This window comes from Cervus canadensis, chromosome 24, assembly GCF_019320065.1.
Source record: "Cervus canadensis isolate Bull #8, Minnesota chromosome 24, ASM1932006v1, whole genome shotgun sequence".
Taxonomy (NCBI): Eukaryota; Metazoa; Chordata; class Mammalia; order Artiodactyla; family Cervidae; genus Cervus; species Cervus canadensis.
In genome coordinates, this window is record NC_057409.1 from 42583170 (window position 1) to 42599272 (window position 16103).

Below are 16103 nucleotides of genomic sequence, written 5' to 3' on the forward strand. Positions count from 1 at the left end.
AGATTAATTATATTCTTTGCAGCCAAAGATGGAGAAGCTCTACACAGTCAGCAAGACCAGGAGCTGACTGTGGCTCAGATCATGAACTCCTTATTGCCAAATTCAGACTTAAATTGAAGTAGGGAAAACCACTAGACAATTTGGGTATGACCTAAATCAAATCCCTTATGACTATAGAGTCAAAGTGAGAAATAGATTTAGGGGACTAGATCTGATAGACAGAGTGCCTGCTGAACTATGGATGGAGGTTCGTGACACTGTACAGGAGACAGGGATCAAGACCATCCCCGTGGAAAAGAAATGCAAAAAGGCAAAATGGCTGTCTGAGGAGACCTCACAAATAGCTGAGAAAAGAAGAGAAGCAAAAAGCAAAGCACAAAAGGAAAGATATTCCCATTTGAATGCAGAGTTCCAAAGAATAGCTAGGAGAGATAAGAAACCCTTCCTCATGGATCAATGCAAAGAAATAGAGGAAAACAACAAAATAGGAAAGACTAGAGATCTCTTCAAGAAAATCAGAGCTACCAGGGGAACATTTCATCCCAAGATGGGCTCAATAAAGGACAAAAATGGGATGGACCTAACAGAAGCAGAAGATATTAAGAAGAGGTGGCAAGAATACACAGAAGAACTGTACAAAAAAGATCTTCACAACCCAGATATTCACGATGGTGTGATCACTCACCTAGGGCCAGACTTCCTGGAATGTGAAATCAAGTGGGCCTTAGGAAACATCACTACAAACAAAGCTAGTGGAGGTAATGGAATTCCAGCTGAGCTATTTCAAATCCTGAAAGACAATGCTGTGAAAGTGCTGCACTCAATATGCCAGCAAATTTGGAAAACTCAGCAGTGGCCACAGGACTGGAAAAGGTCACTTTTCATTCCAATCCCTAAGAAAGGCCAGGCCGAAGAATGCTCAAACTAGCACACAATTGCACTCATCTCACACGCTATTGAAGTAATGCTCAAAATTCTCCAAGCCAGGCTACAGCAATATGTGAACCGTGAACTTGCAGATGTTCAAGCTGGTTTTAGAAAAGGCAGAGGAACCAGAGATCAAATTGCCAACATCCGCTGGATCATCAAAAAAGCAAGAGAGTTCCAGAAAAACATCTATTTCTGCTTTACTGACTACGCCAAAGCCTTTGACTGTGTGGATCACAAGAAACTGTGGAAAATTCTGAAAGAGACGGGAATACCAGACCACCTGACCTGCCTCTTGAGAAACCTATATGCAGGTCAGGAAGCAACAGTTAGAACTGGACATGGAACAACAGACTGGTTCCAAATAGGAAAAGGAGTACATCAAGGCTGTATATTGTCACCCTGCTTATTTAACTTACATGCAGAGTACATCATGGGAAACTCTGGCTGGAAGAAGCACAAGCTGGAATCAAGATTGCCAGGAGAAATATCAATAACCTCAGATATGCAGATGACACCACCCTTATGGCAGAAAGTGAAGAAAACTAAAGAGCCTCTCGATGAAAGTCAAAGAGGAGAGTGAAAAAGTTGGCTTAAAGCTCAACATTCAGAAAACTAAGATGATGGCATTTAGTCCCATCACTTCATGGGAAATAGATGGGGAAACAGTGGAAACAGTGTCAGACTTTTTTTTTGGGACTCCAAAATCACTGCAGATGGTGATTGCAGCCATGAAATCAAAAGACACTTACTCCTTGGAAGGAAAGTTATGACCAACCTAGATAGCATATTAAACAGCAGACACATTACTTTGCCAACAAAGGTCCATCTAGTCAAGGCTATGGTTTTTCCAGTGGTCATGTATGGATGTGAGAGTTGGACTGTGAAGAAAGCTGAGCGCCGTAAAATTGATGCTTTTGAACTGTGGTGTTGGAGAAGACTCTTGAGAGTCCCTTGGATTGCAAGGAGATCCAACTGGTCAATCCTAGAGGAGATCAGTCCTGGATGTTCACTGGAAGGACTGATGCTGAAGCTGATACTCCAATACTTTGGTCACCTCATGCGAAGAGTGGACTCACTGGAAAAGACCCCGATGCTGGGAGGGACTGGGGGCAGGAGAAGAAGGGGACGACAGAGGATGAGATGGCTGGATGGCATCACCGACTCGATGGACATGAGTTTGAGTAAACTCCGGGAGTTGGTTTTGGACAGGGAGGCCTGGCGTGCTGCGTTTCATGGGGTCACAAAAAGTCGGACACGACTCAGCGACTGAACTGGACTGATGTATATTTTTAAAGCACCTGAAGAGATTAGTGTACAGTCACTGGCTCCAAGAGCAATCTGGAGTAGCTCAGTTGATAAAGAATTTGCCTGCAATGCAGGAGACCCCAGTTCGATCCCTGAATCGGGAAGATACACTGGAGAAGGGATAGGCTACCCACTCCAGTGTTCTTGGACTTCCCTCATGGCTCAGCTCGTAAAGAACCATCTGCGATGCAGGAGACCTGGGTTTGATCCCTGGGTTGGGAAGATCCCCTGGAGAAGCTAAAGGCTACCCACTCCAGTATCCTGGCCTAGAGAATTACAATGACTGTATAGTCCATGGGGTCACAAAGAGTCAGACAAGACTGAGCGAGTTTTACTTTCACAGGAGGAAGAAAGACACAGGCTGTTGAAATGCCCCAGACAAGTTGGTGGTGCTCCTCATGGGTGGGAGGGCGGGGACAATGGAAAGAACGAAAACTAAACTTCTAACGAAATACTGTTTGGAAAATAAAATCAATAGAACTTACTCACTGACTTGATGTGGTGGAGTTACTACATATAGAACACTGTCTACAACACGTTAAGAGAAAACATGGAATTTACAGAAGAGTTACATGTTTTGTATTTAAAAATGTTTTTAAATTTTTTGTTTTAAATACATACATATAAATGTATAGAAAAAGTCTGGAAAAATAATACAGATAGTTAACAACTGTTATCTCTCTTGTCCTCATTTACAAAGGACACTCACCTTCCATGTCATACACTTCTGCATAAAAAAAAACTTCAAAAGACAAGTTATGTATTACTTTTTAAAATTGTAATCAACAAAGCTGTCAACATTTTAAAGAATCCCTAAGAAATGTCTCCTTGTAAAACCATGGTTACGAGCTCTTTCTAACAGCTGTATCCGTGTCTTCTTTTCTAGAGCTTAAAGATGCCCTCCAAAGTAAGGCTGCTTAATACCCAGTCTCAGGCTTCCAACCCCCTAAGAAGAAGTCACAGTTGCTATTTTTAAAAACCTTTTACAATAAGTTATTACTTACACATAAAAATGCTATTTTACCTGTACAGTTTGATGAATTTTAGTCATCCTATATGACTGTGTGACTACAACCATAAGAAAGATATGTAACAGTTCCCTCTCCCTAGAAAACTTTCCTCACGCCTCTTTGCAGTTGATCCTCTCCCCATTTCTGGCCCCAGCCATCACTGCCCTACTTTCTGTCACAATAGCTTTGCCTTTTCCAGAATGTCACCTAAATGAAACACATTGTAGACAGTTTTTGTGCTTGACTTTTTCACTTAGCATAATGAGATTTATCCATGTTGTTTTGTGTATTGATATTGTGTTACTTTTTATTACCTGGTACTATTCCATTGTATGGACATAACAACAATTTATCTATTCAACAGTTGATGAATATTTGGACTACTTCCTGTTTTTTGCTATTATGAATAATATTGCAATAAATGTTTGCATGCAGGTCACTGTGTGGACATGTTCTCATTTCTCTCGGGTAAATGCCTGGGAGAACTGCTGGGTCATACTGTACAATTTCATAAGATCCTGCCACACTGTTTTACAACAGAACTGTACCATTTTGCATTCCTACCATCAATGTATGAATGTTCCACTTATAGACATCACTGATGCTATTTCATATAGGCCCATGTAAGTTTCCCAAGACTACCTTATGATTTTAAAAAAACAAATTAAGTCATCTATTAAAATCTATATGTAAATACTTTTCTTGGCCTCCGGAGGAGACAAATTTAATCCGGGGCCAGAGACGAGGCTGGATCGCTCAGAGTTTTTGTGTAATAAAGTTTTATTAAAGCATAAAGGAGATAGAGAAAGCTTCTGACATAGGCATCAGAAGGGGGCAAAAGAGTACCCCCCTGCTAGTCCTCAGCTGGATGTTATACAGTCACTAGCAGTCTGATAATGAAAAGAAACGAATGTCTTAAAACTCAGAATGCCACCAGATAATTCATCCCAGGCCATAAAACGACTGACTTGAATCTTGCAGAAAGGCAGATTACCTAAATCCTATAAAAATACATAGATTTCCTACATATTAGCATTAGTTTTAAATAAGATAAACCAATTCAAATTTTAAAGATGTCCCCGTGCCCGCCCCCCCCCCCCCCACTTTCCTCAGGTTCTTACCTGAGCTCCTCAATTTTCTCTGAAGTGATAGGTCCCTTCCCCAAAACTTGGTCAATCTCTTCATATAGTTTTTTCTGAATTTCCTCATAGGTGGTTAAAAAACAGACTGCCCAGGTGCATACTAAGTGAAAATTTATAATAATAACAATGAAAGCAGCAAATTCATAGCTTGGGTGCTGAATAAAAAACAAACTTACTATTCTTTCTTTTTTCCCCTGATACAGAAGATACATAAATGCTACCAGAAGATAACACAAGATTGTTCATGAGATTTGTGCTTCATTCAACAGAACATAAACACAGAATATTCTCAACCAGAGACAGTGAAATCTAGAAAATTTCTTTTTTTTTTTTAAATGTATTGTTGTATTTTTATTTTTGTGCCAGGTCTTCCTTGGAGTTTGCAGGTTTTCTCTAGCTGCTGCAAGTGGAGCCTACTCTCGAGTTGCAGCTCGAGGGCTTCTCATTGTAGCGGCATCTCTTGTCTAGCGTGGACTCTTGGGCACTCCGGCTTATTAGTTGTGGGCCCTGGGCTTAGTTGCCCCTGGGCATGCGGGATCTTCCCAGACAGGGGATTGAACCTGTGTCCTCTGCATTACAAGGCAGATTCTTAACCACTGGACCACCAGGGAAGCCCCTAGAAAATTTCTTTCATAAAACTGGCAAGGAGTCAAAGGCACTTGATGCATTTTACCTTAAGCAAAACAGTAATGATAATAAATAAACTTCACATCTGGGGAAGTGTTAAATGCTGGCAACTGTGAGGGACTGGTTCACTCGACCATGTAAAATAAAATAATTGATTTGTCAGTTTCCTCAGGAGCCCTAATGAAATGATTCACACAAATCAAAATAGCAGGAGATTTACCTAGAAATCAGTGTTTCTAAGTTTTTACTTGTAACACTGGTTCAAGAACTGAAACTGATTAGTTGCTTAGGACAGTGGGTCTCAAAAATCTCCTGGGAGTCAGAGACTGTGTGATGACACAATCCCACCATCCACAGATCCTGACTTAGCAGGTTTAGGGTGTGTCCAAGGTATCTATATTTCTAACAAATATCATAATTATTCTGATGAACACCAACACTGGAGTTCACTGGCTTATGGCTTACTTTTTCTTAAAATGGCTTACGGATTATAATCAATGAAATCAAAAGGTAAAAAAATCAATTACATAATAAATATAAAATAGTTATATTTCCCTTAGAGATCCACTGGGATTATAACTGTTCAAACGGAACCATCCAGACATACGGCATCTCTTTCCTTAGATTAAGCTTGACATGACTCTATCTACAGCTCTACTTTTTCTGTGTCAAGTACTTTTCAACTGTGTTTAATAACTTCTAGTTCTACTTATCGCTTTCCTAAGCTAAAGGGCTAGCCTCAATTGGCCTTAAAGTTAAATTTTTAAAATATTTGCCGAAGTCACATATTATCCAAATCCAATGTAAATACATAATTCACTTTCTGCACTTAATATTACTATCAGTAAAATCAATAGATACCTGGTACTCAATTATTTTGATAATTTACTCTCATCCAGAATTCACAAAAGGCATGAGTTAACTCACTTTAACTTTTTTCGTATATATGTTTCTTTATTATGGCTTGTGAGTGAACTGCAGAACTTCTATTTCACAAGTGATGTGAAAACTTATGCAGATAGTATATATGTACATGTATGCAATTTTACAATAATATGTAGTAATATATAACATTGAAAGATTTAGCACAAGGATTTGGATACAGTAGGCACTCTACACCCTGACTGACTACATTATTTAAAATTAATATAACTGTTAAATAACCTCAAACACTGTTTTTTTTATACAACTCTATTAAAAAGTATGACAGTAGCTTTAAAATGTGATTTTAAGCCACTTAATGTTCTTTAATTACAATGTTGAATCAAGACACCAATTTATAGTTGGAAACCTTGGAGGTCATCCTTATTTTAGAAGAGGAAAAAAATGTAGAGGTCAGTATCCTGCTTCAGGCTACTAAGTCGCAGAGGAGGGACTTTAATTAAGGTTTCCTGCTGATCCTGCCTCTCAAAATTTCAGAGGTGCTTTAAAAAACAATCAACCCACATGCAAAGAAACAGCAATACTCAAATTTTCCCCCAAAACTACAAAAAAGATTAAAATATTAAGTCAACCTTGGAAATGATCAATTTTTGTAATATCCAGAGTACAACTGATTCAGATTTTTTAAACATTTATTTATTATTATTTAATTATTTGGCTTCACTGAGTCTTAGCTGCAGCATGTGGGAAATAGTTCCTCGAACAGGGATCAAACCCAGGCCCCTTATATTGGGAGCACAAAGTCCAGCCACTGGACCACCAGGAAGTCCCTGATTCAGATTTTTTGAAGGTCTTCAGCAAAGATATATTTTAACAGTAACACATTTTTTAAACAAGTATTTTTTTTAAAGGTTCAAGACATTATTTTTGACACATGCTTACCTATATTCCACTTAATCTATAAAATCTGGACATCTCTAGATACCAAAAAATTATACAAAGAAGAAAAACTTACAGGAACTTCACATTTGTACTGATCCATTTTTAATTTTCTTAAACAGAAAAGTTGTGAATGAAATCCTTCAAGTAAAAATAAATTCTTTAGATTTTCAACTTGTGTTTTAATACTTCCTTTAGCATGTTCTGTTAACATAATTTTATGGATATACAAAGTCTTAAAAACTGTATAAATAAATGGTAGTCTGATAAACTCAAAACCAGTAAGAAAGCTTAGAAACGTATCACCCATTTTAGAATTTTAAATAATAATCACCTTTAATTTCACCAAGAAGTTCTTTCAAATCATGATTTCTGTGGCCTATATTCACTGCTGGTAGATCTTATTAATAGCAGACAGGATTGAAGTCAAAGTGAAAAGCCGCAGCAGGAAACTGAAAAGCTTACAGCTCTGGTTGGAAAGGTGTCAATAGCAGTTCATTTTAAAGGCACTAACTAGAATTCACAATCCATAAACTGTGTCAGGAAATTTATGGCAATGTTCAGAGGTGACACAGAGCACCTGGGGTTAAGAAAAGTGGGGGTGGGAGTGGGAGTGGGGGTGGGGCGGGGGGAGGAGCACTGTGTGAATCTAGCCTTTCAAACAAGAATAAAAAATAAGAGCTAAGGGAAATTATAAAGAGATCTTGCAAACAGTATTTCCTTTATTTTAGAATAGCTTTATCTTTCTGTATTTTATAATCTATCTCAAAAAGAAATCAATTTATACTTACATTTTGCAGTTATTATGCAACTGGCCAGAGAAAATATCATAGTGTCTTCTAGGATCTAGGAAACAAAACTAAGTTTAGAAAGTGTGACATGTAAGGTGGCCTGTATTAGACCTAGTAAAATCATCTAGAGTATAGCACTGGGAGTTAAGGAAAGGAAAAAAGTATATTATTCCTTTATGACTTTTTCACTTGAATAAACTCTGTATAATGTAAAAGCCAACCTAAACACTGCACTGCATTTTTGATACAGTGAACATTTATCCAGTAGTATTACTGGCTCATGATATTGCAAATAAACTGGCTCAGTCCTGTCTCTCTAGCTTGGCTGAGTGCAGCAATGAAGAGTCAGGAAGAGTGAGGAGCCCGCCGCTGTTCTGGGGCGTGATCTCATTTCCGTACCCACACACACCCAGAGCACCACTTTTTGTCCATGAGGACTTACACCCACAGAGGAGGCAGAGACTCCGACAGTGAGCAGGTGTGGCAGTGACGGCCCGCCACCCACACACAGTAACCCGTGGTGTGCTGGGGTAGCAGATCCACACTGCGAGCAAGCCACGCTGCCACATCTGGTCACATGGGCGGAGCGGTTTAGGTGAGAAAGGCTTACCCAAGTCCTCCTCTGTAACAATCAGAGAACTCTGGTTCAGTATCTGCTTACTCAAATATTAGATGCTATACAGCTGCCTCCAAGAGCTAAATAACAGGACAGCAAATCTAAATACTATTTATGGATGATGTACAATCAAAAAGGAAAAAGCTGTTGAATTCTAGGAAGACATCTGGGTTAAAGTGAGTAAAAAGCACACTCTGTACATGTCTGATTATCCTTTGTTTGATAAACATTTAAGAATTACATCACCTGTTGGTCATTAAGGTTCCCCTGTACTAAGGAGTCAATGAAAATATGCTGACTGAAGTTCCCTCCTTTTCGTTCTTTAATGATTTTCTTTAAAATAGATTCCAGTTGCATAAGGGCTTAGAGAAGAAAAACAAAAAAGATTTTCATTTGTGAGGATTGAACAATTTAATAACATAATTTTTAAAGCTAATTTAAACTCTATTATTTCTCCTTTTTGCTAACTTTTAACACACGTACCAAAATGCATACAACATATATGCACAATTTATTTAACATTTAACTAAATCAAACACCCAGGTCAAGAAGTAGAATGATTCTAGTCCCTTAGAGGACTTTTACACATATACCCCTCTGCTGGTATTATTAACCTTCCTTCGAATTCTGTCCTCTTAATTCCATTCTTCTCCCAAATCAAGCATCACTCATTTAGAGACTCCAACAAATGTGAAACAGTCAGAAAAGTAAATTTCTAAAACCTAGAAGATTAATCCAACTTCCAAGAAAATTATCCAGAGATCATTTCTCAGGCCCCATCTTACTTGACCTATCACAACACCTGATGGAAACACTTTCTCATTTGGCTCCCAGGATCCCACTCTCCTGGGCTTCACACTTTGCTCCCACTTTAATGCCTCTCATTCTAAAGATCCAATGTCAGTTCCTTCTCATCTCTCCAATTTCTTAATGGTGGAATGCCCAAGGTCAAGAACTTCTTTTCTTAGATCTTTATTTATATTCATTACCTTGGTGATAACCATTCTCATGCTTTAAATACAATCTACAGATGGAACACTCCCAAAGTTATATTTCCAGTTAGGACCTCTTTCCCCTGAATTTCAGACTCGTACCAAGCAAACAACTCAGCATCTCCACTCAGATGCCTGAAGTATACTAAACATAACATATCCAAAACTGAAGCCATGATCTTCCCCTCAAAACTGGATCTTTCCATAGTATCTGTCCCATCTGATTTCCTGACAATTTCATTTTCTAATTACTCAGGTCTAAAACCTTGGTATTTCCTTCTCTCATACCTCATATCTAATCTGGCCATCAATGTTGGCAGTTCTAATTTTCAAAATACAGAATTATTCTCCCTTATTCTTTTTCTAAAAAAATATTCTATTTTCTGCTACCTTCCACCTAGTCCAAGCCACATTAATTTTCTTGCCCGGTTCATTGCAGTAGCCTCCTAATTAAGTCTCCCTGTTTCTGTTCTAAGCCCCGAGATGACAGCAACCCAGTCACACCAAAGCCAGACAAAATCTGTTCCACTCCTATCAGTCTTTCTGGTCTTCTATTCTCCTAACTTATTTCACTCCAGCCTAGAGTTCCCTGCTGTACTTCAAATATATCAGGAAGAATCTTACCTCAAGGACTTTGCAACTACTTTTCCTCTACATGAAATATTCTTTCTTCCCCTGGTCATGTGGATGTATTTATAAAATATATAATTTTTTTTTTACTCAATATTATAATAGCAAGAGGTTTTTTTTTATTTTGTTACATTTCTTATATAACATTTGTCATGTTGATATTATTTCCTTAGCAATTCCTATATTGTTGGATATTTAGATTTTCTTCTATTTTTCTACTTGTAGAAATATCACTACAAAGATTTTCACGAATATTTTATTTTAGATAATTTCACTCATTATTTATAACTCTTACTGAACATGCATTTTTAAATTGCTTTCCCAGGACTGTACCTTTGTACTTTCCATTAATCATGTAGGCTGTACCAGCACCACAGTACTCTCATTCTGAGTAAGTGCTAGGGTTTATTGACTAATTGACAGCCTTTCCCTCTCTTTTATTTAAGAAAAACTTTCATTCATAAAAAGAAAAAAGAAAAAAAAAAAAAAGAAAAACTTTCATAATAGGAAATGTAGAAAAAAACATACAAGGAAGAAAAAACACATGACCTATAACTTCATGAATCAGACATAACCCTATTAAAACTGGGCACATTTCCTTTGGTCCTTACTAAAAATTAAGAGTGAAAAAACTTACCATCTTCATATTGTTTTTTCCGAGTTGCACTTTTATCAAGTGATCCATCCAGAAAGCCTTTTCCAATCTCAGACCAAACCTGAAAATAGGAAAGTATACCTATTATTTAGTACACAAATTTCCCAAGTAATACCAAGCAATCTAAGCTAATAACTGAAGAACCTGTTTCACCAACAGAACTGTTAAACTCTCCCTTTCGCATGGAAATCATTTACTTCATTGTCTTTAAAGATAAGGCACAAAATATAGCTTACTAATTTCATTCAAAGTACCTTCAAACTAACTGTAACTAAAAAGTCAAAGTTTCCTTATTTTCAAAGGAATATGAATGAAAAGGAAGAGGAAATAGCAGTAAAGTCAGTTCTCAATTTTTTATTACAATGGCACTAGTGGATAAGTAAAATTCATTGTAAAGTGGAAGTCGCTCAGTCGTATCCAACTCTTTGCAACCAGATGGACTGTAGCCTGCCAGGCTTTTCTGTCCTTTGGATTCTCCAGGCAAGAACACTGGAGTGGGCTGTCATTCCTTTCTCCATGGGATCTTCCCGACCCAGTCATCGAACCTGGGTTTCCTGCATTGCAAGCAGATTCTTTACCATCTGAGATGAACTTCAAATTTTTACTTCACCATGATAACTGGAAGGGATTCCCTAGTGGCTCAGTCGGTAAAGAGTCTGCCTGCAATGTGGGAGACCTAGGTTGGATCCCAGAGTCGGCAAGATCCCCCGGAGAAGGAAATGGCCATCCACTCCAGTATTCTTGCCTGGAAAATCCCATGGATGGAGGACCTTGGCGGGCTACAGTCAGGGGGTTGCAAACAGTCGGATACAACTGAGCGACTTCACTCAACTTTACTCTTCCCCATCGTTCTGCACCTCAAAGATAAAGTTAAGATGATGACTGGTAAGCATTGGCTAAGATCTCAAAAAACATTAAAAATTAGTCTAAAGTTTAGAGAGAGTAAACAATAGGATTTCAATACGAGATACTTGGTCCTGAAAATTTTTCTTTATAATTCAGAAATTCTGACAGAACTTATGAAAAAAAGAAAATGAATAAGTATTTAAAAAATATTCATAGTTATGAGTCCTCAAGTCTTACCTTACAAAGATATGCCTTTCAGACTATTTAAATGTAAAAAATTAAACTATTAAATGTACTGTAAAAAAGTGCAGTAAATGTTTATGTTTGGAAAACCCTTTAGGTGAGAAAAAAGTGCCTAAGCACAACAAAGAGCACAGGGCAAAAATTTATGATGAAAAGTTGAGTTAATTTAGCTCTGCCACCCCAACAAAAAAAGCTGAACAGGCTGAAAAATCAACAGCTCTTCTTGGATCCCTGAGACAGAATAGGGCCCCAGGCAAACTGAGGCCCCCAAAACTGGAGAGAGAGGTGAAAATGGGGGGGGGCACGTCTTACTGGAGCAGACTTACAGGTGGAAATTACCTCAGGAACCAGTGTGAGGGTAGGAGAACCTGAACTGAAACTGATCAATGGCTGGAGATTCACTATACCCAACTCTGACAGTCAAAAACAGGCTTACGGTAAACCTAAAATTGCTTTAAAAAAAAAAAAGTCTTTTTAGAAACACACTATAAATAAAAGTAAAAGCAAATGAAAATTGAGATAAAAAATAAAAAGCTCTTACAGACCAGTAAGAAAAAGACAGACACTGAAATCCAGGTAGAGGACAGGAGAGCATTCCCGCAAAAAGAAACCCAAGCTGCTCAGCAGAGTGTTACACAATGTTAACCTGCGCAGACAAGAGCAGAGCTACAGACGTCAATTGTGAAAGGTCAGGTTTTACTTACTAGATGGGCAAAGACTAATTTAAAAGACAGTAACTATATGTCAAAAACACAAGGAAAGAGCACACTAACGTTGGTGGGAAGATAACTAGGACCATGTTTTTGGAGGGCAATTCAGAAACGCAGTATGCAACTGGGCGTGAGATGTACATTTTTTCACAGTTAACACCTGTGAAACAGAAACGCATCTTAGAGCCGATGACATCTCCCAAGTATGGTCAGCCAGGCAGCAGGCATAGTGCAGCTGACGCTGCCTCTGCATTCACAAGCTGGGCAGCACTTCTGGTGGCTCGACTGGAGTTCCAGACATTAAGGACATTAAAGATCACTTAAAGCAGGATTTTAGGTCATGATTATGGCCTGAAAACTTTCCTTTGACAACTTTCAGTAACATTAAAAAAAATACCAGATTCTTGCCAAAAATAGAGAATTTGCACCTAGTCACACACTAAAATATGTAATTTGAATCTAGTCAAACCCAAATGACGGACATCCTACAAGATAATTGACCTGTACTTAATTAAAAAAAAAAAAGTCAACATTAAGAAACCAAAAAAAAAAGCTGAAAAACCGTTTCATTTGAAAGAGGTTTGACCACTAAAAGTAAAGAAATCTGAATATGGGCTCTGGATAAAAATATGGTATGGAAGCTAATTTCCCAAATCTGACAACTATTTTGTTGCCATGTGAGAGAATATTCTTGTTTTTGCGATATACAAATTGAGGTATTTAGGGGGAAAGAAGTAAAGTGTCTACTCTCAAATGTTTTGGCTAAGGAGGAGAGGAATGGATGGAAGGATGGATAGACAGACAGACAGATACTGAATGAAAAAAGTAAATGTGGCAAGACGTAAACAACAGCTGAAAGATACCATGGGAGTTCCTAGTACTAGTTGCCACTTTTCTATACTGAAATTCTAAGGAAAGAAAGGTAAAGAAAATGTCAGCTTAAAAATACCGACAACAGGGACCTCCCTGGTAGTCCAGAGGCTAAGACTCTGAGCTCTCAATGGAGGGCACGAGTTCAATCCCTGGTTGGGGAACTAAGATTCCACATGCTGCACGTGCAATAAATATATAAAACATTTTTAAAAATACCTAGAAAAAAAATACCTAGAATAGGAACAGGTATCAGAAGCTTGGAATACAATCCTAGGAATAATAGTGGAATTCCTTTTTTAAAAATGCTGTCTCATCAACATGAAAAAAAATCAGACATCAACAACTGAGTCAAAAATTGATTCTTCATTAAAATAGGGAAACATTTTAGGAATCCTTTAGCCAATTTATTTTACCTGGATACCCTGAGTAGTTTATTCTAGGAAGTGGAATTTAGGGTGATTTTTTCCAGTTTTATTTTTACACTCCTGAACATGTGAACATTTTCTAAAAAATGGACATTTTTCAATCATCAAACACAAGTAATAAAACCATCTTAATGGGAAAAAGGATAATATTAAACAGTGACAGAGTATTAAGCCACAGTTCCTAGTGATTTTGTTTTACATGCATTGCAGTGATTATTTAACCTGTTTTTTATAGATTTTAAGAAAATAAGGCATAATTGATCAGAGAACCAAAACTGCAGTGAAGTAAATGGCTTAAGTACGATTCAAAACAAATTAATATAATGTTGAGACTGGTAAAAAATAGAGAATAATAAAGTCTATATGAGAGTCCAGAAAAGGCAAACAGTAACTGAATCTTCAATTGAATGATCCTTTTTTCAAATCATATTCATTTCACTAGTACTTTAATGCTCCAACAACTTTAAATTCTTTCAATAGAGGATATAGTCTAGTTCTACCAAGCACAGATTTTCTCTTTATCCTAGAAGTTAGCATGACTTTATAACATACTTGGTTTTTGTTTTTGTTTCTACCATGCCGCCCAACTTGTAGGATCTCAGTTCCTCAATCAGGGACTGAATCCAGGCCACAGCAGTGGAAGCCCAGAATCCTAACCACTGGGCCACCAGGGAACTCCTGACATACTTGCTAAATATTCAAGAGAATTTTTTTAGTCATTTTTTAAATTTCAAAAGGTAAACTGCTTACAAAGGTAATTCTTAAATTTTTTTAAAAGGCAACAATTATCTTTCTTACATTGTTGTTTTTAGCCACAAACAAGGACATTCTGTACTACAGAATCTTAAAACTTCTTCTTAAGAGGCAAGGTCTACATTCCTCAAGTATCCAATTTGATGAAAGAGTAAACTTAAGTTTGGCCCTAGACTTACTGTGCCATGATTCTTCTGGAAGCGAATGACTTCCTGTTCATCTTCAAATGTACTGCCCATCACCATCTGTGTAACAGACTTCATAGCAAAGCCAAGCATATGCTGGCAGAGGGGGACATGCTGGGACTCTGGATACGACAGCCATTTATCCAGTAATTCTTCCGAAAGCTGAAACACAACAGAAAACCACAATGATTCTCTATTCCCTCCTACTAAATCTTAGAGAACTCCATCAAGTAGACTCATTTCATAGAGTTAAATTCTGTAACCAAAGCAAGCATTCAGGTGTTTACTTGATCTGTCAGACTAACACTGGCTCTACCAATAATTACATCCCCAGTAGTTTAGGTTCAGATTCTGTCAAAGGGCTGATATGTAAAACAAAACAACCACAACAGTAAGAACAGAAAATACAGGTCATTTAAAGGCTGGGAAAACCTTGAACCTAAAGGAACTTTCAATATTAGAGTCTTAGTATCAAATTAAAAATAGTAAAGATTCACCACGGAGTAGCTGTGTAAAGAATAAGTATACAAATGTGTGAAAGTCTTAGATAAGCTTCAGTGATGGAAACCTCTCAGGGTCTCTTTGTCATTCCTTCATCCACTGAATATTTATCAAATCCCTTGTGAACAAAACACAATGTATAAAGAGAGTGAAGTGAAGTCGCTCAGTCGTGTCCAACTCTTTGAGACCCCGTGGACTGTAGCCCACCAGGCTCCTCCATCCATGGGATTCTCCAGGCAAGAATACTGGAGTAGGTTGCCATTTCCTACTCCAGGGGATCTCCCCAACCCAGGGATTGAATCCAGGTCTCCCGCTGTGCAGGCAGACGCTTTAACCTCTGAGCCACCAGGGAAGCCCAACAATGTGTAATAAAAAGATCAAAAGCTTTGGAGTAAAAAATTCCTGGGTTTACTTCTGGCTCTGTTATTTAGAAGCAATGTAACTTTGAGCAATTTGCTTGACTTTTCCAAGATGTAGGTGTCTCAAAAGTTAAACAGGGATGACATCTCCCACTTTTCATGGTTGCTGTGATAGGGATAATCATACTTACATCACAAAACACAGTAACTGCGTTTGTAAAGTAAAATATATGTAGACCCTTTCATGTTAGGAACTCAAATTTAAGCTACTTTGCCTATCAACGCCATGAAAGTTTTGTCATAGGGTAAAGGGCTTCACTGATCCACACATATGCCACTATCATAAATTTTGAAAATTTATCATATCTTTATATTTCCCATTACAATTCTGTTTCAAAAAGTTCCAGAAGAAGGACTGACTTCCAGAATGGTGGAGTTAAGACTTTGGTGATCTCACTCTGCCTCTAAAACAATGAAAATACATGCAAAAGCACTAAACAACTAACATTAACCATTTTAACATTTTAGCAATTAACCAAATCTCAATATCCAATGTGAAGTGTCTATTCAACTGGACCTTGGTAAGATAGTGAGGTCTTTGATGTTTTTAACCTAACATTAATTGATTTCCTTTCTCTCCCCATCTCAGTGGTAGCCAAAAGTCAACAGTATTGCAGAAAACAGCTCTA

At 37.8% G+C, this 16103-nt stretch overlaps 1 protein-coding gene across 2 annotated transcripts in view; it reads right to left on the reverse strand.

Annotated features, from left to right (window-relative positions):
* LOC122426018 (cytochrome P450 20A1) overlaps nt 1-16103 on the reverse strand; it is a 45233-nt gene that overhangs the window by 12646 nt on the left and 16484 nt on the right. For both annotated transcript variants that reach the window (XM_043444555.1, XM_043444556.1), the window contains exons 5-9: nt 14549-14716; nt 10502-10580; nt 8489-8604; nt 7627-7681; nt 4367-4487 (exon numbers count right to left, since the gene is read on the reverse strand). In XM_043444555.1, the coding sequence (XP_043300490.1) occupies nt 4367-4487; nt 7627-7681; nt 8489-8604; nt 10502-10580; nt 14549-14716 (539 nt within the window). The remainder of the gene's footprint in view (nt 1-4366; nt 4488-7626; nt 7682-8488; nt 8605-10501; nt 10581-14548; nt 14717-16103) is intronic.